This window comes from Coregonus clupeaformis, chromosome 11, assembly GCF_020615455.1.
Source record: "Coregonus clupeaformis isolate EN_2021a chromosome 11, ASM2061545v1, whole genome shotgun sequence".
Taxonomy (NCBI): domain Eukaryota; kingdom Metazoa; phylum Chordata; class Actinopteri; order Salmoniformes; family Salmonidae; genus Coregonus; species Coregonus clupeaformis.
The window spans coordinates 36683618-36708333 of NC_059202.1; the positions used below are offsets into that span (position 1 = coordinate 36683618).

The 24716-nt window shown below is 43.9% G+C and overlaps 1 protein-coding gene across 1 annotated transcript in view; it reads right to left on the bottom strand.

Moving 5' to 3' along the window:
* Positions 1–1643: 1643 nt before the first annotated feature.
* The window catches only part of LOC121576483 (microtubule-associated protein 1S), a 41525-nt gene continuing 18452 nt past the window's right edge, over positions 1644–24716 (bottom strand). Inside the window, exons 3-7 of the mRNA XM_041889649.1 lie at positions 12378–12460; positions 9662–9802; positions 6242–9551; positions 5874–6097; positions 1644–5469 (exon numbers count right to left, since the gene is read on the bottom strand). Coding sequence (XP_041745583.1) covers positions 5314–5469; positions 5874–6097; positions 6242–9551; positions 9662–9802; positions 12378–12460 — 3914 coding nt within the window. The 3' untranslated portion in view covers positions 1644–5313. The remainder of the gene's footprint in view (positions 5470–5873; positions 6098–6241; positions 9552–9661; positions 9803–12377; positions 12461–24716) is intronic.

Below are 24716 nucleotides of genomic sequence, written 5' to 3' on the forward strand. Positions count from 1 at the left end.
TATGTGAAAAGAAAGAGTGGCGCCCATCCCCATACTGGCGCAGTGGACTAGGCACTGGGAAAGGGACCAGAAGGTCACAGGTCCTAATCTTGCCTCGCTTTCATAGTTGAAATAAAATTAAAGTGTTCTTTACTCAGTTGAAAGCAGTGGCGGGTCAGTGCCGTTTAAGATGATGATTTATATTTTTTTATGAGCATGGTCTTATTTCTATGACAGCATTTTGGATGACTGTCATTCATATTCCATTCACCCAGTACAATGTAACAGCGATAGCTTTAGGCTACTGCATGATACTCTGATTGTCCCTGTACCAATCATGAGGTTGCTACAACCTAGCCTATGAATGAAAGTTTACAACGTAGGTGCACACAGGTCGAGAGAAAAATTTGAGGTGACAGATTGACACATGGACAGACAGTGACACATTCAATACCACCTTGCACACTATTGCCTGCTTCTAGCTGATATAGGGTGTAATCATTAGTCCAACAGCTGCAAAGTAGAGTTTCTATTGGAGAAATTCAGGTATGTTTATTCCAATTTTGTTCTGTTTAAGACAATGTTTTTCAACAGAATCAGCGGAATGAATACACCCCTGATCACGCATAAACACAGTTAACTTTCATAGCAGCCACGTTGTATTGCTTCTCGCATCTATGTGCTCTCCTCCTCTCACCTTGCCCCTTCGCACTTCAATGCACAACACATCAGCTGTTTGTGACCAGGCAAAAAAACTTTTCCAAGCCAAACCATATCATAACCGCTACACAGAGCCTACATCGTTGTCACCATATTAGCTAAAGTAACATCATAGTCAACATAGCTAATATAACTAACGCGTTAGTAAACCCGCTACAATCATGCAGTAACGTTAGCGTACAGCAGTTTAGCACTTACACTGGCAGGCCCTGGTGGCAATAACTTAGTAAATCCAAAAGCTTACATTGACTTGGAAGAGTTCCAGTGTTGTGTTAGATAGTCATAGCCAGCTAGCCAACATAGCATCCCTCTGTTTGAGCAGGGTGTTTGAGTAGCATTTGTTGGCTAAGTAAGTTAAACTGAAAGTGAAATCTCTCTCTCTCTCTTGCTCCCCCTTCATTTTGGAAGAAATTAATTTGTTCAAAACCGTTCCAACTATTGTTTTCCTCTCTCTTTGAATTAACTACTCGCCACATTGTATCAACTGCAGCGCTAGCTAGCTGTAGCTTATGCTTTCAGTACTAGATTCATTCTCGGATACTTGGTGGACAACATTTCATTTCATGCTGTAAGAGCTCTGATATGTTGGAAGATGTGCTCTGGAAGTTGTCATAATTACTGTGTAAGTCTATGGAAGGGGGTTAGAACCATGAGCCTCCTAGCTTTTGTATTGAAGTCAATGTACCCAGAGGAAGACAGAAGCTAGCTGTCCTCCGGCTACACCCTACAGAGTGCTGTTGAGGCTACTGTAGACCTTCATTGCAAAATAGTGTCTTAATTATTTGGTGACGTGATTATATTTAGTATAGTTTTCTCTAAAAAATTTTAACGTTTTTAATGTTTTACAATTTTTATGAAATTCACTGAGGATGGTCCTCCCCTTCCTCCTCTGAGGAGCATCCACTGGTTGAAAGTCAGGGAAATAACACCAATTACAAAGCACACCTATTTATAAAAGGGGTATATTTATTGAAAAAGAGAAAAACGAAAATTAGTGTTTCAATACTGAATTATCTATCCACTGTCATTATCCAACTAACCACCCCACTCACATGACACTGCGGAAACCAGCAGAGGCAGTCTATGGACATCTATAGCATTTACTGGGTGAAGTCCAGAAACTTGCAAGTGATGTGTGAACCACCAACAGGGTATGGACATAGACAAACATACATTTTTAAGTGCATGGGAAAAGAGGTGTCTATAACGACGAAAAATATAGCACAATAAAACTGAAATATAATGGCTTTAAAGAAATTATGTACCATCTCCCAAAATGTCCTGTTCGATTTGGCTGCCAAAGAGCAATAGAGCATATTAACCTCAAATGGGTTTATTTATTTGGGGGCGTGATTTACAGATAGGTACACTCGTTATGTCCTGCACAGTGCTACGGTCACTTGTATTATGACTGAAGTGTTATTGTGACTGAAGGAGTTCTTCAGATGTACACAAGAGGTATCTTCATTTGAATACTTTTATTATAATGGGGCAGAGATGGAAACACAGTGGCACAGAAATACGGGGCCAATCTTTAGAACTATTCCAATGAGCCAAATATACCACTGAACACGGCTTTCAAAATACACACAGACATAGAGATAGATAGAGGACTCATTTTTGTATCTGTGCCACTATAGTCTTTGACAGCATGGGCAGCGCCATTGAGGCCATCTCCATTTTGAAGTAGGCAATTTTCTTCTTCACAATTGTCTGATCCATCCTGGTGAACCTGGTGGACATGACTCCAACGGGGTCACCAGGAGGGATCAGCCAAAAACGTTGGAAATCCCATCCAGTTGATTACAATGGTGGAAGCCCTCAATAGCCTTTGCCCATGCGATCCTTTTGGCCACAAGATCTATAATTCTCTATGGATACAGCTTTAAGAACAGCTAGCCAAGACATGTTATGGACAGCAGAGGGCGTAAGAGCCGCAACAATATCCAAACCAATGCATTCGGAGTCCAAAATCGGCGACAAATGGCACACACGTTAAATGGACATATCTTTACATGGACATGATGGATTGATTTTACTTTAGTCAAAGTTGAGGTAACTATGAGCTATAATTCATAACTCCACTAGTGTGAAATATCTATCCAAATAAGTGACCAATGAAATGCAAACCATTATCAATAATTTTGGCTCAGTCTTATTATGGCTAGTACCAAAACACATGCTGTTCTTTCAGAAGGACAATGTGAGCTCGGTTCTGCTTGCTCTGTCCTGCCATTGGCTTATGATATCATGTGAGCAGCCGGATGCTAACCAAATGATTGTAAGTGATAAAGTAGCCACACCACATTACTGATTATATATATATATATTTTTTTTAATACAGATAACTCAATAATTTAGGAAAAACTAATAAATAGAATTCTTAATGAATAGATAAGGAAGAAAATACAAAATGATATTACATTTTTCCATATGAAATAATTGGAATTCTATGATCTGGCTAAATGTGGCTGGCTGCACACACCCTTTTCAGATTATGATGTCTTCAAATGTACAGTGTGCTCTGGATGAGCCATGGCATTTGTTTGCTTTAATACCAGACGTGATTTACATTAAAATTGAAATTTGATTTTAACTTACAAACTAACAAAAGACGATGTGAGATCTGCATGCTTGTATAACTCTGCATGCCAAAAAAAACTATAACTTCAACTGTAGTAAAAAAAAAAAAAAAGTTAATTTCTCTAAGAATAAGAGTTATTTAACTCAAGTAAAAATAAAGGTTAAAATACTTTCATAGTCCTTCTCCTTGAATAAAATGAAAATATCCTTTGCAATAAAGAGCATTATAACACAGTGAGTGCTTAGACAACAAGCTGCATGTTGTGGGCATGGTAGCAGAAGCAGTGCTGGCATGCATTTGGACCCAATCTGTTTTGATATAGGCTAAAAGCGTCCACATTCACAGATAAAGCTATCTAATGTACATTCTACTGCTATTAACCGGATACACAAACGATTGCTGATATAACTGATTTTCCTTTCCTGTTAAACATCTTTTGTTTTAGCATTTACTTAAGTTCACTTCGGCACGATAATAACCACTCGGAGATAAATGTAATGTATTGCAAAGTATTTCTCATGACTTCCCTATTTGCATATCTAAGTATCCCTCTTCAGTGAAGCTCACCCTCTATGGCACATGTGACATACAGTGGTCCCATTGATATGGTATATTTACAATTAGAAGAAAATCTGGTCTTGGAGAGGGACTCACATAGGGGTTTGGATACAGTTGATATCCTGGGCACTAATGCAAAATATTATTGAATACAAACAAGATCGAGAGTTAGGGTCTTCTTGACCTGACTTGACTTTTGTCATAATCAGAAATGCTAGACCTGCCGGCGGTAGACATAGTGCTTCACTATTTTTTTTTCTATTACTGTAGGGTTAACACTTCATTCAGTGTCCTCTTTAATGAAATAACTATTAAGTAGTAAAACTGTAATTCAATCATGTGAGTTGGTACATAAAACACTACATATTTTATTGCCTTCCATCTCCCAATATTTATTAGTATTTCATTTTAGTACAAATCATTACCTAGTATTTACGTACTTATTTCATTTAAAAAGACAATGTCAAAAGTGTATCCCCATACAGTATGTGCTCTACATGAAGGGTTAAAGTGACTGATATAAATGTTACACAAAAAACGCTGCACATTACATGATTTCTTGAAACTTGGACATTCTTTTGTCAATGTTGGGGTAATTCTTCTGTTCACATGCATATCATTACCTTCAAAGACATTGGCCATCTCCTTAATGTTCATAGACCGTCTATGGAACTAACATGGGATGCAGAAACATGTCGTCGTCCTTCAGTAAGTGCTGAGGTCTCTGCATGTCCTACCTGTGCACCAGGAGACAACTGTCCCACATTCACCTCCTCACACACACCAACTCTGCCTTTTATCAGCCTTGGACAGACATCATATTCTATTGTAACACTCCTTCACTCACTGCGGTTCCCTCGTCTGTGGAAATTGATAACTGTGCAAATGGGTGTAGGGCTAAATATACCTATGAAATGATTAATTGTTGAAGGAAGAACTCAGGAGTTCAGTCCCATTGAGGCAGAGGGTTTCCTACAGCTGTCGACTAGTCTCCTTTGAGCTGTCGTGGATTTGGATCACAACTACCTGGCTAATGGTAAGAAATGTGAGGACCTTCGATTACTATAGACAGTCTTCAAGGTCCACCTCATTCATAATGAACAACCTTTCTTCATGTTGGTAGACCAAAGACTCTTGGACATATTCATGTTCTGCCTTCATTTCCATGGCAGGCTTCATTTCCATGGCATAGACGTACCCAAGACAAAGATGGGTCAGAGTGTTTGCTGGGGTCTTTTTTATATTGATAAGATTGAAAGGATGAGCAAGGCCTGCTAATCCACCAGGCTATACTTGAAGCATGCTGGGGTGGGAAATTGTCAGTTATAGATGGGGGAAATTAATCCATCACAATTTAAGAGAAGGTGAAGGGGGTGAGATACTTTGGTCGGTGAGAGGGCAGGGATTTGTAGCTTCATCTTGTTTCACCCCCCCTCCCCCTCTCTCTCACTCTCCCTCTCGCTCTCTCTCTCTCAGAACTCCACTTTGCAGGCAGGGAAGGTCTCCTCCTGCATGGCCACAGTGCTGTTGCTGCCCAGCACGGTGATACCCAGCTCCCTCTGCCTCTCATGGGTTTCCTGGTACCACTCGTGCATCGTCAGCGAGTCAAAGGTGGGGATCAGGGTCACCTGAGAGTGGAAAGGTAGAAGGGCAAATTCAAATGAGAACATGAGTACATAGAAGTAGACAGACTTAAAAAGGTAGACTCAGCGATATGACGTAGATGCAGAAAGTAAACAGCATAGTAGGTCAATTTCCGCAACAACTAAGAGCGTTGAAATGCGAAGCTCAACTTCTCCGCTGTTTTGGTGCCCTGGCTAACACACTGTAAACAGCGTGAAGCGAACCGATGCACATGCGCAAATACAGTGCATAACTGTGAGAGCGAAATGTTACATTTCACTCATCTCAATATCTCTGGTGCTGCTCGTGGCAATGTCATTTAGCTCAGTCTACGTTTGTTGACGTTCTACAAATGTACATAGAAAAAGATAAATGAGACGAGGGAGGGGGAGAGAGAGAGAGAGCTGACCTGCACATCGGGCCAGGCCGTCTTTCCCTCCAGTAGGGCGTCGAGAATGGGTCTCATGACTGACTCCTTCAGGGGCTCGTCGCCACTGATGATGTAGCAGGAGGAGCGCAGGCGTTGGAAGAACTCCACGTCAATGGTGGCAGAGGCACAACCAGAGGGGAGATAAGCCATGTCCAAATACACTGGTGCAATTCCAGCTGCACTGACCTTACTGCCCAGAGAACCTGCATGACACAAAGCAGAGTTAGGCATAAGAAGACTCAATGTATTGCAATAACTTGCAAGTACAAAAAAAATATTTTAGAAAGCAAGTAATGAAAGAGCTAAATATGCCATCATTTAAAGTGTAAAACCCTGTCTGTTCCTACCTGAAGAAGCTGACTTTGCAGTTCCAGGTCTGGAGCCACTAGTGGTATTGCGGGATGAAGGCCTTGTGTCAAGGCTTGAGGTGGTCTTCAATGTAGCAGTTGTGCTGCCAGCCTTGGTCTTACTGTTCAGAGTTGTACTGGTGGCTGACGTTAACCTCTGTATGAACCCGGCTGGTTTCTTGGTTTTTGTGGCAGCACTCTTTGAGGTCTTGCTTGGATCATCAGCCTCAGGGTCAGCCATGCAGGTACCGGGCTGGGGCGGCAAAGGAGGTAGATCCTTCATTGGGGCTGGGGGAGGGTCCTGAGAGGAATGTTGCGCTCCCCTGTTGGAGGAGTGAGAGCTGGGATGGTCATGTGGATGGTGGGGCGGGAAATTCCCAGAGTCCTCGTCAGAGTCCATGTCTGCAGTGATGGAGGGGCAGTCTTCAGTCCCAGGGGGTATGTCTGAATCTGTGGCTGTGTTGAGGGATTCACTAACAGACGTGGGAGGGGTCTCCTGGCCTTGAGGTGAATGTCGATCACTATTAATTCTGCTTTGTGGCTTAGCTAGCTCCTGGGAGTGGTTGCTGTCTTCTGAGAGTTCTCGCGGGCTACCGGTGGCTAGCCCTAGAGACAGATGCTGCTGTTGGTTCTCTGGGGACTTTGGGTGCTTGAATTCACAGGGTGAGACCAGGCAGAGGTCAACATCATGGGGAACGTCAGGGAGAAGACCCTGTAGTCCAGGAAGGCGTTCCTCTGAGCCGTCCCCTGGTGGACGCATGTTATGAGATGTACTCAAGGGTAAGGACATCCCCATTTTGGGGTCAGAATCTGCAAAATGCCCATTTGAGTAGGACTTGTCCACATGGTCTCCCTTGGGTGACTCATCAATAGATGGGAGCACCTGTTCAAAAGACACGGAAAGAGACTCATCAACTTCTGTCGAGTGTGGGGAACCGATTTCAGCAGGCATGGAGGTAATATTGGGCGAGACAGAGTCAGGCAGCATGAAGGGACTCAGTGTCAAAAGGCTTGATTGTTTGTCCAAGTTTTCAAGGTTCCCCCTCAAGGAGCCTACCTCTGAGTTCCTGCAAGAACCAATGACGTGGCAGTCTTCAAACCCAAGGCTAGGCACCCTTCCCCTGAGACTACTGTCCTCACCAGAGCCCTGAGCATCCTCTTCAGGTGATTTGTGGAAAGGTGTATGCCCAGCGCTATTAGGGGCTGAGTTGGCAGGGGAGACCAACTCTAAAGTCTTCTCATCTGAGCTGGCGCATGCATCTTCTTGCCCATTTCTCAAGGCCCCATCAAGAAGCCTGTATTCAGTTGGTGTGAGAATAAAGTTCACGCTGCGGTCAATTTTAGGAGTTTTGGCGAGAGGCGAAGTGGTTCCCAGGGCTTTCTCTGGATTTGACAGCGTCTCCATGCAGCTGAACTTTTGTGGACTTTCCAAGATGTCCCCCCTTTCTGCATTACCGCTTGATCCATTCTCTGTCGCAGGTTGCTCTATTCCTTCACTGTCAGCTATAGTGTTCACTACAACAGCAGTCTTTTTCTCTGACTTTCCATTTTCTGCTCTGAGCTTCTCGAATTCCGCTGTCATGTCTTCAGGTGTTGACATCTTGGAACGATCAGCATCCCCCTCAGAGGCAGAAGATTTTTGATTCTCCGGCTCCTTTTTACCAGTCTTTGGCTTTGCCGCCTTGTTCAATGCGTCTCTCTTGGGGATTGCATCCTTCTTCAATGTTCCATTCTTACCTAAGAGCTTTGCCTCTGTGTTTCCAAATGAAGGTCCAGTTGTTGCTTTTTTGACATCCTTGTTGAGAGGTTTTGTTGGTTTCTTCTCCTCTGGCTTTACCTCCTTCTTGATCGCTTTCTTTTGATCATGTTTGATGTCTTTCTTTGGTCTTGGACCAAGAGGTTCTTTCTTAACTGCTTCTTTCTTTTTCTCCAAATTCTCTTCCTTTTTGGCAACACCTGCGGAGGCTTTCTCATCTTTCTTTTTTACTTCTTTTTTCTCATCCTTTAAAGGTTCTTTCTTTGTCATAAGCTTTTCAGCCTTTGGAGGTCTTTGTTTAGCATCCCCATCCTTCAATTTGGACTTCTCTTCCCCTTCTTTCCCTTCTTTATTAGCAATGTCATTTTGGGCCTTGGGTTTGGTCTTCATGTCTTGCTTTTTAACGTCCCCACGTCCAACTTTGTCCTTCAGCAAGGCACTGCTAGGTCTTGAATCCTTGGGCAGGGACTTAAGGCTCTCCCGACTCTCTGCACGTTTTGGTTGTATATCTGATTTGGATGCTTCAAGGTCCCTGAGGCTCACGGCTGGATGTTTCAGGAATTCTAGATGCTTTACTTTCTCAAATCCTTCAAGAATCTTGGCCTGCGGAGTACACCCAGGGAAGAGAACTCGAATGATCTTCTCTTGAGGACTGGCAGGATGCCACACCAGTAGAGCGGAGATGGAGACAAGGCAAGACAGGGGTATCTCTGAGCCTTTTGTGTTAGATCCATTGCCGGGCCAGGTCTTCATGAAAGCATCAAGATCTTTACTGCCTTTGACTGGGTTAAGAATGTACAGCTCTAGTCTACCGACTCCCATCTTCTGGAAAAGAATAAGAGGCTCAATGCTGGGTCCATTTGAGCGACTAAGAGGTTCTGGATTGATTGTTAGCCTTTCAAGGTGTTGCAAAGTGAGTGCCACTTGATCGCAGCTCCTCAGTTCTTTGGGATCACCCCGGAATGACTTCAATCTCTCTGGAGCATTAAGGAAAACGACACCAATCTCAGGGGAAATTAGATTTTTCATCCAGTTCTCATTGATCTGAGAGTCAGTAGACGGTTCCTCCTCCAGTTCTACTGCTTTCCTTTGGAGAAGACTGTTCACCCCTGGCAGATTGTCGGCACCAATGTGGGTGAGGAGCAGGGAGTCAACTCTGTCTAAATGTCTAACCAGTTTCCAGAAACAGGAGCGAGAATCTGACCCACCATTGACCAGGATGTTGAAACCGTTAACAGCAAAGAAAGCGGAGTCTCCTCTCCCACCTGGAAATACGTAGCAGCAGGGGCGGGAGAGTTTGAGGAAGCCCACAGTACTGGGGGGCTCCAGCAGCTCAAACGGAGACTGTGGCTCCAGGGACTCTGAGAGGTATTCTGTGAACTCTTGCAGACCTTCCATTTCAGGTAGCACTGATGGTGGGTTTGTTTTGATGTCGATGAAGTCTTGTAGGTTGTGCTTCTCCAACACAGAGTTCTTCCACACCCCAGAGTTGGGACAACTCAGCGTGAGGCTAGCTTTTTGTGTGGGGTCTGCAGAGCTCAACAACTCTCCAATCTGTTCAAAGAGATAGAATGATTTGATGTAAATCACTTCACCAGCTTATGCTTTTGAATTCAGATTGATCTGTAACGCTGAATAAGTATTACAGTAACATATTAATTCACCTCCTCATCAGCAAATATCTGAATGAAGTCACTGAGAGAGAAACATCCTGTTTGTAAGACCAGGTCTCCTGCCTCTTCAACACATTGTCCAGCAAGGACCAACAACTTGTGGCGAGACACATCAGATATAAGCCGGCGCACCTAGTGAAATGGAAGGAAAGGGAGTCATGAAAATTAAGCTCCATTTAGTAGCCTTTACAATTCCAAATAGGGCAATAGTATAGACTGTGTTTGTGTAACAGAAAACACAGAGAAACAAGGCCCCTCATTCAAGGTTTTTTATGTCAACATCCAGCCTATGTTTACAGTCTATAATATGATAAAAAGGCAAAATGGCATTATGTTATGGCCAGATAAACCCTTCTTCATTTTGATCCAAATTACATGCATACCAGCCAAATCGGATATAAAAAGGATCCACACAACTTTTGCCAAAGGCCACAATCAACCCAGACATGCTGATTTCAAGGTATACAATGTAACCAAGTGATCAAAACAAAAGGATAATATAACACTGCATGACCAAAAGTATGTGAACACCTGTTCGTCGAACATCTCGTTCCAAAATCATGGGCATTAATATGGAGTTGGTCCCCCCTTTGCTGCTATAACAGCCTCCACACTTCTGGGAAGGCTTTCTACTAGATGTTGGAACATCGCTGCGGGGACTTGCTTCCATTCAGCCACAAGAGCATTAGTGAGGTCGGGCACTGATGTTGGGGGATTAGGCATGGCTCGCAGCCGGCGTTCCAATTCATCCCAAAGGTGTTTGATGGGGTTGAGGTCAGGGCTCTGTGCAGGCCATTCAAGTTCTTCTACACCGATCTCGACAAACCATTTCTGTATGGACCTCACTTTGTGCACGGGGGCATTGTCATACTGAAACAGGGAAGGGCCTTCCTCAAACCGTTGCCACAAAGTTGGAAGCGCAGAATCGTCTAGAATGTAATTGTATGCTGTAGCGTTAAGATTCCCCTTCACTGGAACTAAGGGGCCTAGTCCGAACCATGAAAAACAGCCCCAGACCATTATTCCTCATCCACCAAACTTTACAGTTGGCACTATGCATTGGGGCAGGTAGCGTTCTCCTGGCATCCGCCAAACCCAGATTCGTCCATCGGACTGCCAGATGGTGAAGCATGATTCATCACTCCAGAGAACGTGTTTCCACTGCTCCAGAGTCCAATGGCGGCGAGCTTTACACCACTCCAGCTGATGCTTGGCATTGCGCATGGTGGTCTTAGGCTTGTACGGCTGCTCGACCATGGAAATCAATTTCATGAAGCTCCTGACGAACAGTTATTGTGCTGACGTTGCTTCCAGAGGCAGTTTGGAACTCAGTAGTGAGTGTTGCAATCGAGGAGTGCTCGGCGGTCCCGTTCTGTGAGTTTGTGTGGCCTACCACGTAGCGGCTGAGCCGTTGTTGCTCCTAGGCATTTCCACTTCACAATAACAGCACTTACAGTTGACCAGGGCAGCTCTAGCAGGGCAGAAATTTCACGAACTGACTTGTTGGAAAGGTGGCATCCTATGACGGTGCCACGTTGAAAGTCACTGAGCTCTTCAGTAAGGCCATTCTACTGCCAATATTTGTCTATGGAGATTGCATGGCTGTGTGCTCGATTTTATACACCTGTCAGCAACAGGGGAGGCTGATTAAGCCGAATCCACTAATTTGAAGGGATGTCCACATACTTTTGTATATATAGTTTATATGTTAACATTTTCATGATAAAAAGGCAATCCATCAATAAATTCCCCTTGGCAATTTCTACTGTTACTGGTGTAAAAATGATCTCAAACGCACACTGATGAAAACTGAAGAAAAAGCAGCACTTCAATGTAGAAAAATCCCTCACCCCCCCCATCCTTTCCCCGAGAAAATATTTCAGGAATTACTGTGTACATATCCAGTACTAAGCCTACTGCAAACTTTGTTCAGGCATGACATTGAAAAAATACCTGAATTTACCAGCAGATACGCTTGCAGAGAACACAGATAACAAAGCAAGAGATAGACTTTATATTTCGCCATTTAATGTGAATACACAAGTGTATTAAGCATCACAGGCATTAGCTGACAAGCACAGGCTAAAGTAGATTATGTTGGTTCAAATAAGGAGGGTTTTGTGAATCATTACAGCAGCAACAGGATTTGATTTCCAGTATGAAATGAGAGCCAGATGGCAGGGGAAAGAAGTGTGTTATGTGATGGCAGTGTGTAGTGCAGATGTCATATGAGAAATTGGATCCTTTCCATCTCAGGACAAAGCAATAGCTACGCAAAGTCGAACAAACCTTAGTAAAATTGCTATTGAATGATAATCAAATATTACTTAAAGGGGATGTTCACCAATTTTGATATTTTGTAGACACATTTTGCTGAGTCATCACTTACCATTGACTACAATGAAAATGTCACAAACAATTTTCTCTCTAACGAAACAAAATATTTATAAAATAACGGTTTGGGGGATCAACTACACACACAGAAGGAGTGAAAATAAGGACATGCGTAAAAATGGGTGAACTTCCCCTTTAATACTATGTAATACTGACTTTCATAAAGATGTGATTTTATCATTCTGAACATAGTTTATTTCCCTGTATTTTAAAATGAATTTAGACTACCCACAACATACCTTGAAACTGAATAAAGACTTCAACACCAAGGTCTGATGTTAACAGTGAGAGATGTAGCCTAATTAGGTCTCACCTCTGAGCAGACCAACTCATGGGATGGGTTCACCATCACCTGGGTGTCCAGAACATCTCCACTGTGCTGCAGTGTCCTCTGACCTAGAAGGAAGGAGGGAGATGGTGGTCAGAAACCTGAGAGTAAGGAGAAGCGAAAAGGCCACCTCCAGGGGAGTAAGGGTTAAAAAAAAGGAACCTAGCCTGTTCCTTTAGACCGGCAAACAACAATGGGTACTGGGCAATTAGTCTGTTTTGTTTACAGACTACACTAAAGAGACAGATGGTCGGAATAAAACTGCCCATGTAGGCTAATGGCAGTAGGCTATATGTGGAGAGTTTGGGAATAACAAACCATGCATCCACTAAAACGGTTCAACAGGTTGTGCAAATCAGAAGTCAAAATCCAATCTGAAACATTTTACAGTAAACCTTTTAGCAGATGTAGAGGCCTTTGGCTTACAGTTAAGTCTTGAGCATAGCCAGAGAAAGAGCTCTGCCAGCATCAGAAACAACCAGTCTGTGGACACTAACCTGGGTGGAATGCCTCTAAAGAGAAGGCAACAACACTGATTACATTTAGGCACAGAGCTTTGCATACCTAAAGATAAACCCCGGGCCAGCAGTGTGACTGTAGCTTTTAGTGCAGATCTGAAGCGAGAATAGGTCAAACACCAAGCGAGGTACTGAAACCAGACGAGGCTGAGGAAAAAACAAACACAAAATGCCCCAAATAACTGTCTCAACAAAACATGACTTACCAGTAGTTAGAATGGTATTGATTCAATGGTCTTGAATAACACAAAACGAATCATTTGGTTACCAAAAAAAGCATACATCTATACAATAACGCTATACAACTCAAAATAAATTAAGGCAAAGCTTTTGCAATATTATGTTTTTGTTTAGGCTATATTTGTTAATAATTCTAGTTATTCCCATGCTCCAAAAGCTGCAATAACATACTGAGGCTATTCAGGCTGAATAAATTACCTGTGTGCCACACTCCTACTGCATCACATGCCAGAATACAGGGGCATTCACTCATGTGCTGCACCCAACATCCCCATTTAGCCTACAATTTCCACAACGAATCACAAGATGAAATGGGAGGGGTGGTAAAACTGTTTCAGGAATGGGGCTACATGCTCTAAAAAGGTAAAATAATCATGGAAGGCCCAGCAGAAAGTAAGGACAATATGTTTGTTATGGGTTCTATAGGTAGCCTAACACGCTATACGGCTGAGGGAGAGGGAGAAAGGACTGCCAGTGAGATCCAGAGGAATAACTCAAAGCAAAAGTAACTGCACAAGCTATTTATGACTAGCCAAGCCTATCTGTGAAGATAAGAGAGGCTGACAAAAGACCAAAGTCTCTGGAGTCTATCCAGTATCAATATTGAAGCTGCAAAAGTGCTGTCACTTACTGCACCATGTCTTGCCATATGAACAACAGCTCAAATGCACATTAACCAAAAGCTCAGTAGATCCAAAACCGAGAGGACAGTTACCCAAATGCCCAGCCCAAGTCAGGTTGTTGGTGTGGAAGGTCCAGCCAGCCAAGAAGGGAGATTGAGAATGTGATTGTTGCTTGCTGTAGAGTCATATGTGGTAGCAAGTATTGAGCCTTTTATTGGATTACCACTCCATTAGGAAAGTACCTAAGGCATTACCACCCCATTAGGTAAGTACCTAAGGCATTACCACCCCATTAGGGAAGTAACTAAGGCATTACCACCCCATTAGAGAAGTAACTAAGGCATTACCACATTTACATTTACATTTTAGTCATTTAGCAGACGCTCTTATCCAGAGCGACTTACAGTTAGTGAATACATATTTTTTTATACTGGCCCCCCGTGGGAATCGAACCCACAACCCTGGCGTTGCAAACGCCATGCTCTATCAACTGAGCTACATCCCTGCCGGCCATTCCCTCCCCTACCCTGGACGACGCTGGGCCAATTGTGCGCCGCCCATGAGTCTCCCGGTCGCGGCCGGCTGCGACAGAGCCTGGATTCGAACCAGGATCTCTAGTGGCACAGTTAGCACTGCGATGCAGTGCCTTAGACCACTGCGCCACTCAGGAGACACCACATTAGGGACGTAACTAAGGCATTACCACCCCATTAGGTAAGTAACTAAGGCCTTACCGCCCCATTAGGGAAGTAACTAAGGCCTTACCGCCCCATTAGGGAAGTAACTAAGGCATTACCACCACATTAGGGACGTAACTAAGGCATTACCACCCCATTAGGGACGTAACTAAGGCATTACCACCCCATTAAGGAAGTAACTAAGGCATTACCACCCCATTAGGTAAGTACCTAAGGCATTACCACCCCATTAGGGGAGTAACTAAGGCATTAACGCCCCATTACAAAAGTACCTAAGACATTAACACCCCATTAAGGAAGTAACTAAGGCATTACCACCCCATTAGGTAAGTACCTAAGGCATTACCACCCCATTAGGTAAGTACCTAAGGCATTACCACCCCATTAGGTAAGTACCTAAGGCATTACCACCCCATTAGGTAAGTAACTAAGGCATTACCACCCCATTAGGGAAGTACCTAAGGCATTACCACCCCATTAGGGAAGTACCTAAGGCATTAACGCCCCATTAGGGAAGTACCTAAGGCATTACCGCCCCATTAGGGAAGTAACTAAGGCATTACCGCCCCATTAGGGGAGTAACTAAGGCATTACCGCCCCATTAGGGAAGTAACTAAGGCATTACCGCCCCATTAGGGAAGTAACTAAGGCATTACCGCCCCATTAGGGAAGTAACTAAGGCATTACCGCCCCATTAGGGAAGTAACTAAGGCATTACCGCCCCATTAGGGAAGTAACTAAGGCATTACCGCCCCATTAGGGAAGTAACTAAGGCATTACCGCCCCATTAGGGAAGTAACTAAGGCCTTACCGCCCCATTAGGGAAGTAACTAAGGCGTTACCACCCCATTAGGGGAGTAACTAAGGCATTACCACCCCATTAGGGAAGTAACTAAGGCATTACCGCCCCATTAGGGGAGTAACTAAGGCATTACCGCCCCATTAGGGAAGTAACTAAGGCATTACCACCCCATTAGGGAAGTAACTAAGGCATTACCGCCCCATTAGGGAAGTAACTAAGGCATTACCACCCCATTAGGGAAGTAACTAAGGCCTTACCGCCCCATTAGGGAAGTAACTAAGGCATTACCGCCCCATTAGGGAAGTAACTAAGGCATTACCACCCCATTAGGGAAGTAACTAAGGCATTACCACCCCATTAGGGAAGTACCTAAGACATTAACACCCCATTAGGGAAGTAACTAAGGCCTTACCGCCCCATTAGGGAAGTAACTAAGGCATTAACACCCCATTAGGTAAGTACCTAAGGTATTTTAGAACATAGAGATCATAGTGCTAAGCCACTAGATTATCCAGTGAACCAATCATTGGCCACTATCTGGTATTGCCCACCCCCTCAGTACTGTACATGGTTGCTTGGTTACATTAAGCAAATAAGTTGGTCACTGGTTATCACCAGTCCCCTGAACATCACGGAGGTGCAGAGAAGGTAGTTGTGGTCAGCATTGAGCGACCAATGTTATTAGCATATCAACCTCCCACCCCTCCTCTCATTACCCCAGTCAATCCTATATGCTGTGCTGAGAGAAGAGGAACCATTTTTTCCAGTCACAAGAGTATGTGTAAAAGAGACATGATCAAAGAGAGGGCCCCATCCTCAACCTTGACCCTTGTGTAGAGATTAAACCCAACACGAGAGGAAGCACTTTCTTCCTTCCTGTCGAGCTAGTCGTGTTAGCATGGTGCCATGGCAACAGCTGCAGGGCCTTTTCCCCCAGACAGAGCCAGAGAACACAATAGCACAAGAAAGCAAAGAATGAAGCTTTGGCACAAATTATCTTAATTCTATTTTCAACAAGGCCCATGACCAGATTGTGTACATAATGGCCATTAGTGTGAATCTAACTCAGAACAGATATTTGTTGAACCCATGAATAACTAGAATAATTTATCAAAAGGGTGGAGACTACCTGGCTACCAATGCTCTCAAGACTACCTCTGCCTTTTCCACATGCTTTGTGTCTGTTTGAGCTCTGTCCTATCAGAGATGTGCCCCCTGCAGGGGGAAACTTGGGGGGCACCCAGGGCAACATCCGTCTCCCCACCACGTGGGATGGAGACATTGTGCAAATTAAAACCACCACAGCATGACTTTTAAGCAAAGGATTACACTACAACAAAATCCACGCTTTCTTCCCCTCATCTCCCTGCCTTCCTGATCTGGGGCAATTCCACGATAACGGAGTGATGCACAAGGAAAGTTAGAAAATTATGCACAAGGATGACTTAATCTTCCACAGATTTTTTTACAAAACACATTTACTAAAAGAACAGTGCAGATGCAAAGTTTGGTAACAGAATGACAGTTTGTGCTGTCATTCTGTTACCAAACTTTGCATCTGTACTGTTCTTCAAGTAAATGCGTTTTTGTTAAATGTTCTGATGAAAATTGTTAAAAGTCATCCTTGTGCATGGAGTTGTATGGTTTGTTTAACACACACACACACACACACACACACACCGCAGTGTATAATTCTGTACTGCTGGAAAAGACAACGCTGAAAGCTGCCTGAAATATTCACAGCAATATGGCTGAAAGGAAACAGAGCTGCATGGTTCCATTTTCTGCCTTTATTCTTAAACTCTGGCTAAGTCACAATATATAGCAATTGTAGAACAGATTTGAGTTCGGGTGTCTGGTAGAGGAATATGCTTAAGATGCTGCCATATTTCAGATGTGATGCATCTTCTCTGGCTGTATCCTACAACCATTCCTCCTGAGGTGAATCGTAAAGTGTGCCATTTGTAGGTGTATCCAAACACTCTTCTACCCCCTCCCCAGCCCCCGAACACCCAACCCTGCAAAAGCACTGCTTTAATATTTCATAGCAATGCAAACTTGCACAAACACACACTCACACCCCATCCCATGTGTCTGCAGTGCACTCTGCCTCGATCGAGGCAGTAAAAAAACTAAACAATCTAAGCAGTAAATCACAGGAGGCGCTACATGACATGTTGCTGGGAGTGGACCAGCTGCTCTAGTAACCAGGGCAACCAGTAAACCGCCCCAGTCCCCCCACAGTCCCCTTATTCAAAATAGATACTATCTGTCAGCATCAGTCTTCATTAGCTAATGGCTATACAGTAATAAAGGTGCTAAAGCTTTGTTATTACTCCGTTTAGCAACTATCCCCTTATATACAAAAATGTATGCACGCATGACTGTAAGTCGCTTTGGATAAAAGCGTCTGCTAAATGGCATATTATTATTATTTATTATTATATATGTATAAATACATTTGTCCTAATTCTAACTAATTTGTATTAGGTATTTTTCATGACTCATTCTTGTAAAGTTATGCTGGTAGTCCTGTGAAATGAGATCAAGCAGACACTGTGTGACACACCACCTGATTCTCTGCTCCCCCCATCCTGCAGCCCAGCACCACCCTGTCCAGCCGCACTCTACTAGTGTAAACACACACATATAGGCTCTGACGCCACGCATTCCTTAGTCAGCCTGTTGGTCAGAAGAGGCTACGCAACACGGCTTCCATAGTGGAGCACTGCAGCAATCCAGAAGTAGTAATTTCACAGATGCCCAGTTGTGATGGCCTGAGCTAGCAAGCTAGCATGAACAAGTGTGAGTGAGGACTGATGGTGGGGTGAGGTAATGCTTGACACCAGAGGAGAAAGTTGCTATGTTCTGGTGACTGTGAGGGAAGATGGGCTACAGGGTGAGGAAGGTGCAGCTGTGGCCAACTATTTACAGCTGCGAGGTCACTCTCTACTCCTCCCACTCAGCCTGGCAATTCACTCTCTGCTTTCCATCAGCCACCTGTCTCATTCCTCTGTCCTCCCCACTAACATCATCACTAACACTCCACACAATCTACACTGCAAACGATACAAATAACGGTCAGAAGGAGCTACTCTGCTGATGCTGTATGGTTGAGGTGTAAAGGAAGAAAACTTAATTGCAACATTTCTCCTGCTTTAGTCTTGTGTGCCAGGCTTTTAGGTTCTACAACTAGACAAAAATAGGTTGCTTGTTGGCCTCTGGATCTCACAGGAACCAATGAAAATTGTAGGACTGTTATCTCACCCTGAGCAACCTGGCATTTCCAGGCATCAGCATACAGAGCGAATATGAGAATACGACATCTGGCTACGCAGGACAACTCCTGCTATAAATTAGGCAGGTCGCTCTCTGGGCTTTGGAAAACATTACTAGTTGAAACCATGAACTGACCTCACTTGCATAAACAGCCTGCTGGCCAATGGTAATGGACAGCACCAGTACCACCCATGGCATTGCGTACACAGTCCCAGGCAGTGAAATGAAAACATTGACTCATGTCTATCATTAGTGTCCGATGGAGAGTCCAAGAGAGGACATATATAGGACAACGTGCCTTTTGTCCTTTTGTCAGCGAACATCCATCTCTCTCCCTTCCAGTCAACATATAGGCATATAATATAATAATAATAAATAAATAAATAAATAATATAAGCCTACTGCCTCCTGATGTTTTTCCAGAAACACTCTCCCCATTGTCATCAACAAACCCCATGGACAGTTTTGTTTGCTTCGATCATAAGGAGTGAAAAGCAGAAAATATGTTGTCAAAATGCAGTGTCAAAGTACAAGTGTGGTCCTTTTAGTGCTGCTGTTAATGGTCACTGAACGAAAGACAGAGCAAACAAGATTGAAGACGGGGAGAATGCCACTTGTGTGTGTGTCTGTGTGTCTGTCAACCTCTCCAGACCGGCTGTTTAAAATAGTAAAATGGGCCCAAGGGGCGGTCTTCGTCAAGGGTTCGGCAATCCACTTGGAATGTTATGCAAAGTTCCATATTCTTCTTGAATGCTCCCATTTTCCAACAGAAGAGTATTTGTTTGGTTGTGTTTTGCTTTTCATTAACAGACGAATACACTCAAGTAGTCTTCAGTCAGCTGAGTTAAGTTTCTCAGTGTTACGAGAACAACAGCCTGTGGCGAAAACGTTGATGAATGGTTCTGCAGTGGCCACAACATAATAAGGCTTTCTGCCGTAACCTCCAACCAAGGCCGGCGACTCCGCTAAATTTCTCAAGTAGATGTTTGACTGAGGAGAAGTAAAGGTAATCAAGTATTTTTCTCAACATCAATTCTATCATTTTCCCAGATTGTATTGTAGAATATCTGGATGATAAATATACTGAATAAAAATATATATGCAACGTGTAAAGTGTTGGTCCCATGTTTCATGAGCTGGAAAAAAAGATACCAGAAATGTTCCATATGCACAAAAAGCTTATTTCACTCAGATGTTGTGCACAAATGTGTTTACATCCCTGTTAGTGAGCATTTCTCCTTTGCCAAGATATCTATCCATCTGACAGGTGTGGCATATCAAGAAGCTCATTAAAACAGGTGCACCTTGTGCTGGGGACAATAAAAGGCCACTCTAAAATGTGCAGTTTTGTCACACAACACAATGCAACAGATGTCTCAGGTTTTGAAGGAGGGAGCGTGCAATTGGCATGCTGACTGCAAGAATGTCCACCAGAGCTATTGCTAGAGAATGAAATGTTAATTTCTCTACCATAAGCCGCTTCCAATGTTTTAGTCTGCGGCCTCACAACCGCAGACCATGTGTGACCACGCCAGCCCAGGACCTCCAGAACCGGCTTCTTCAACTGAGGGATCGTCTGAGACCAGTCACCCGGACAGCTGATGAAACTGTGCACAACCAAAGAATCTCTGCACAAACTGTCAGAAACCGTCTCAGGGAAGCTCGTCGTCCTCACCAGGGTCTTGATCTGACAGCAGTTCGGTGTCATAACGGACTTCAGTGGTCAAAGGCTCACCTTCGATGGCCACTTGTGCTCTTCACGGATGAATACCGATTGCTGTTTGCTGATGTCAACGTGGTGAACAGAGTGCCCCATGGTGGCGATGGGGTTATGGTATGGGAAGGCATAAGCTTTGGACAACGAACACAATTGCATTTTATCGATGGTATTTTGAATGCACAGAGATACCGTAACGAGATCCGTGCCATTCATCTGCCGCCATCACCTCATGTTTCAGCATGATAATGCACGGCCCCATGTCGCAAGAATCTGTACACAATTCCTGGAGGCTGAAAATGTCCCAGTTTGTCCATGGCCTGCATACTCACCGGACATGTCACCCATTGAGCAAGTTTGGGATGCTCCAGATCGATGTGTACGACAGCGTGTTCCAGTTCCCACCAATATCCAGCAACTTTGCACAGCCATTGAAGAGGAGTGGGACAACGTTCCACAGGCCACAATCAACAGCCTGATCAACTCTATGTGAAGGAGATGTATCGCTCCGCATGAGGCAAATAGTGTTCACACCAGATACTGACTGGTTTTCTGATCCACGCCAACAGATGCATATCTGTATTCCCAGTCCTGTTAAATCCATAGATTAGGGCCTAATGAATTTATTTTAATTGACTGACTTCCTTATATGAACTGTAACTCAGTTGCGTTTTTATTTTTGTTCAGTGTAGATAGCACATTCATCTGAAAAGTTCAATGAGTCTTTACAGCAACCAGACATAAAAGATGGAGTTATCATGGGACAGAAAATCTCTGGTGGGAAGGAAGCGAGCTCCATCTCCACTCAAGTGTGAAGACGCTGAGCGAATGTAAACTCGCTGGTGTTTGCCAGGCTGAGCAGCCCCTGACCAGCCGAGCAAGACAGACTTTCTAATCCGCGAGCGGTCAACCCATCTAACTGCTGCCACTGCTGATCTCCTGCCAGATATAGCCTCTCCGCACGCAAACCTCTAGTCCCAGGGCAAACCTCTAGTCCCAGGGCAAACCTCTAGTCCCAGGGCAAACCTCTAGTCCCAGGGCAAACCTCTAGTCCCAGGGCAAACCTCTAGTCCCAGGGCAAACCTCTAGTCCCAGGGCAAACCTCTAGTCCCAGGGCAAACCTCTAGTCCCAGGGCAAACCTCTAGTCCCAGGGCAAACCTCTAGTCCCAGGGCAAACCTCTAGTCCCAGGGCAAACCTCTAGTCCCAGGGCAAACCTCTAGTCCCAGGGCAAACCTCTAGTCCCAGGGCAAACCTCTAGTCCCAGGGCAAACCTCTAGTCCCAGGGCAAACCTCTAGTCCCAGGGCAAACCTCTAGTCCCAGGGCAAACCTCTAGTCCCAGGGCACCGCCGCGTTGTTAACCACTGTGGCCCAGCATGCAAACAGCAGGGAAGAATCCCAGGGACAGACACACACACCTAACAGGGGTCAATAATAACATGAGAATGAGAACTGGAAGCTATAGACTACTGTAAGGCAGTATGTGTGTGTGGGTATGATTCCCACATGTGTTATCTCTAAGTGGATTTGGATGAATGACCATATTATTATATCAATGAATTGCAAAGCATATCATTTTTTGGAATGGATTTTCTCATTTAAAGCAACTTTCTCCTACCATTTAGGATGTTTGACTAATTTATGCGTATGACGTCTTCTCTGAGAATTATGACCGTCATGGGGTGTAACAGCTGTCTAGTTTGAAAAGTGGGTCAAGAACAGCATTCACACAGATATTCAATGGGACTCATTTAATAGACTTTGACTGAAGAAACAGTCAAAAAGTAGCCGGGCAACATACAGTTGAAGTCGGAAGTTTACATATACCATTGCCAAATACATTTAAACTCAGTTTTTCACAATTCCTGACATTTAATCCTAGTAAAAATTCCCTGTCTTAGGTCAGTTAGGATCAACACTTTATTTTAAGAATGTGAAATGTCAGAATAATAGTAGAGAGAATGATTTATTTCAGCTTTTATTTCTTTCATCACATTCCCAGTGGGTCAGAAGTTTACATACGCTCAATTAGTATTTGGTAGCATTGCCTTTAAATTGTTTAACTTGGGTCAAATGTTTCGGGTAGTCTTCCACAAGCTTCCCACAATAAGTTGGGAGAATTTTGGCCCATTCCTCCTGACAGAGCTGGTGTAACTGAGTCAGGTTTGTAGGCCTCCTTGCTCGCACATGCTTTTTCAGTTCTGCCCACAAATGTTCTATAGGATTGAGGTCAGAGCTTTGTGATGGCCACTCCAATACCTTGACTTTGTTGTCCTTAAGCCATTTTGCCACAACTTTGGAAGTATTCTTGGGGTCATTGTCCATTTGGAAGACCTATTTGCGACCAAGCTTTAACTTCCTGACTGAAATGGCACCCCAATGGTGGAACAAGCTCCCTCACGACGCCAGGACAGCGGAGTCACTCACCACCTTCCGGAGACATTTGAAACCCCACCTCTTTAAGGAATACCTGGGATAGGATAAAGTAATCCTTCTACCCCCCCCTTTACTCCAACAAAAACAAAAAAAACATTGTAAAGTGGTTATCCCACTGGCTATAAGGTGAATGCACCTATTTGTAAGTCGCTCTGGATAAGAGCGTCTGCTAAATGACGTAAATGTAAATGTAATGTTGCTTCAATATATCCACCTAATTTTCCTTCCTCATGATGCCATCTATTTTGTGAAGTGCACCAGTCCCTCCTGCAGCAAAGCACCCCCACAGCATGATGCTGCCACCCCCGTGCTTCACGGTTGGGATGGTTCTTCGGCTTGCAAGCATCCCCCTTTTTCCTCCAAACATAACGATGGTCATTATGGCCAAACAGTTCTATTATTTCATCAGACCAGAGGACATTTCTCAAAAAAGTAAGATCTTTGTCCCCATGTGCAGTTGCAAACCGTGGTCTGGCTTTTTTATGGCGGTTTTGGAGCAGTGGCTTCTTCCTTGCTGAGCGGCCTTTCAGGTTATGTCGATATAGGACTTGTTTTACTGTGGATATAGATACTTTTGTACCTGTTTCCTCCAGCATCTTCACAAGGTCCTTTGCTGTTGTTCTGTGATTGATTTGCACTTTTCGCACCAAAGTACGTTCATCTCTAGGAGACGCATCTCCTTCCTGAGCGGTATGACAGCTGCGTGATCCCATGGTGTTTATACTTGCGTACTATTGTTTGTACAGATTCATGTGGTACCTTCAGGCGTTTGGAAATTGCTCCCAAGGATGAACCAGACTTGTGGAGGTCTACAATTTATTTTCTGAGGTCTTGGCTGATTTCTTTTGATTTTCCCATGATGTCAAGCAAAGAGGCACTGAGTGTGAAGGTAGGCCTTGAAATACACCCACAGGTACACCTCCAATTGACTCAAATGTTGTCAATTAGCCTAGCAGAAGCTTCTAACGCCATGGCATCATTTTCTGGAATTTTTCAAGCCGTTTAAAGGCACAGTCAATTTAGTGTATGTAAACTTCTGACCAGTGGCGGCTCCTGAAAAAATTCTCAGGAGGGGCAATTTTTCTGATGATTTAGGTGACCTACACACATTTAAAAAAAGATATGTCCAGCAACAACATGAAGACAGGGGCAGCATATAAGTCAATACCAGAAGCATTTATTGACTGATCTCAAAAGTGTTGGCTTACCAGGGTTGGTGGAGCCCTCAGTTTCATCTTTGCCTCGCAAAGCTAACTCAAACACTCCGCAAAACTTCACACACTGGATTAGCCGGCTGAGGATGTGGCGGTTCTTGCTAATGTCGTAGTAAATATATTTGTTATAGTGAATATGGAATATGATATGTTGAGTAAAATGTTGTGCTAAGATCTATTTAGGTCAGGAGCTGGTTATAAGTTATGTTCCTATCCAATAACAATGGACAAAAGGGTCCTATCTTGTCAGCCTTGTCAGCAGGTGGCCAAGGACAACACCCACGCCATAGGCCTCTCAGTTCTTCCAACTCACGAGTTCTTGCTCTGAGGACACACACACACACAAAACACACACACACACACACATCATCACTGTTAAACACACACACACACACACATCATCACTGTTAAACACACACACACACACACACACACACACACAAAAATCCCCTCTCTTAGGCTGAACATTTGAAGACAGAGAACCCGACTCAGAGCCAATGCAACAGTGACAGTAGCCTGGAGGGGACCTCGCCCAACTCATCAGGACCAATCAGAAGATCAGAACTACTAGATTGAACCTACTTCATTTATTGCATAAAATGTCTGCACACAATGTTTCGGGCTCTCTTCAGAATAATAATAATAATAATAATAATAATATGCCATTTAGCAGACGCTTTTATCCAAAGCGACTTACAGTCATGCGTGCATACATTTTTGTGTATGGGTGGTCCCGGGGATCGAACCCACTACCTTGGCGTTACAAGCACCATGCTCTACCAGCTGAGCTACAGAAA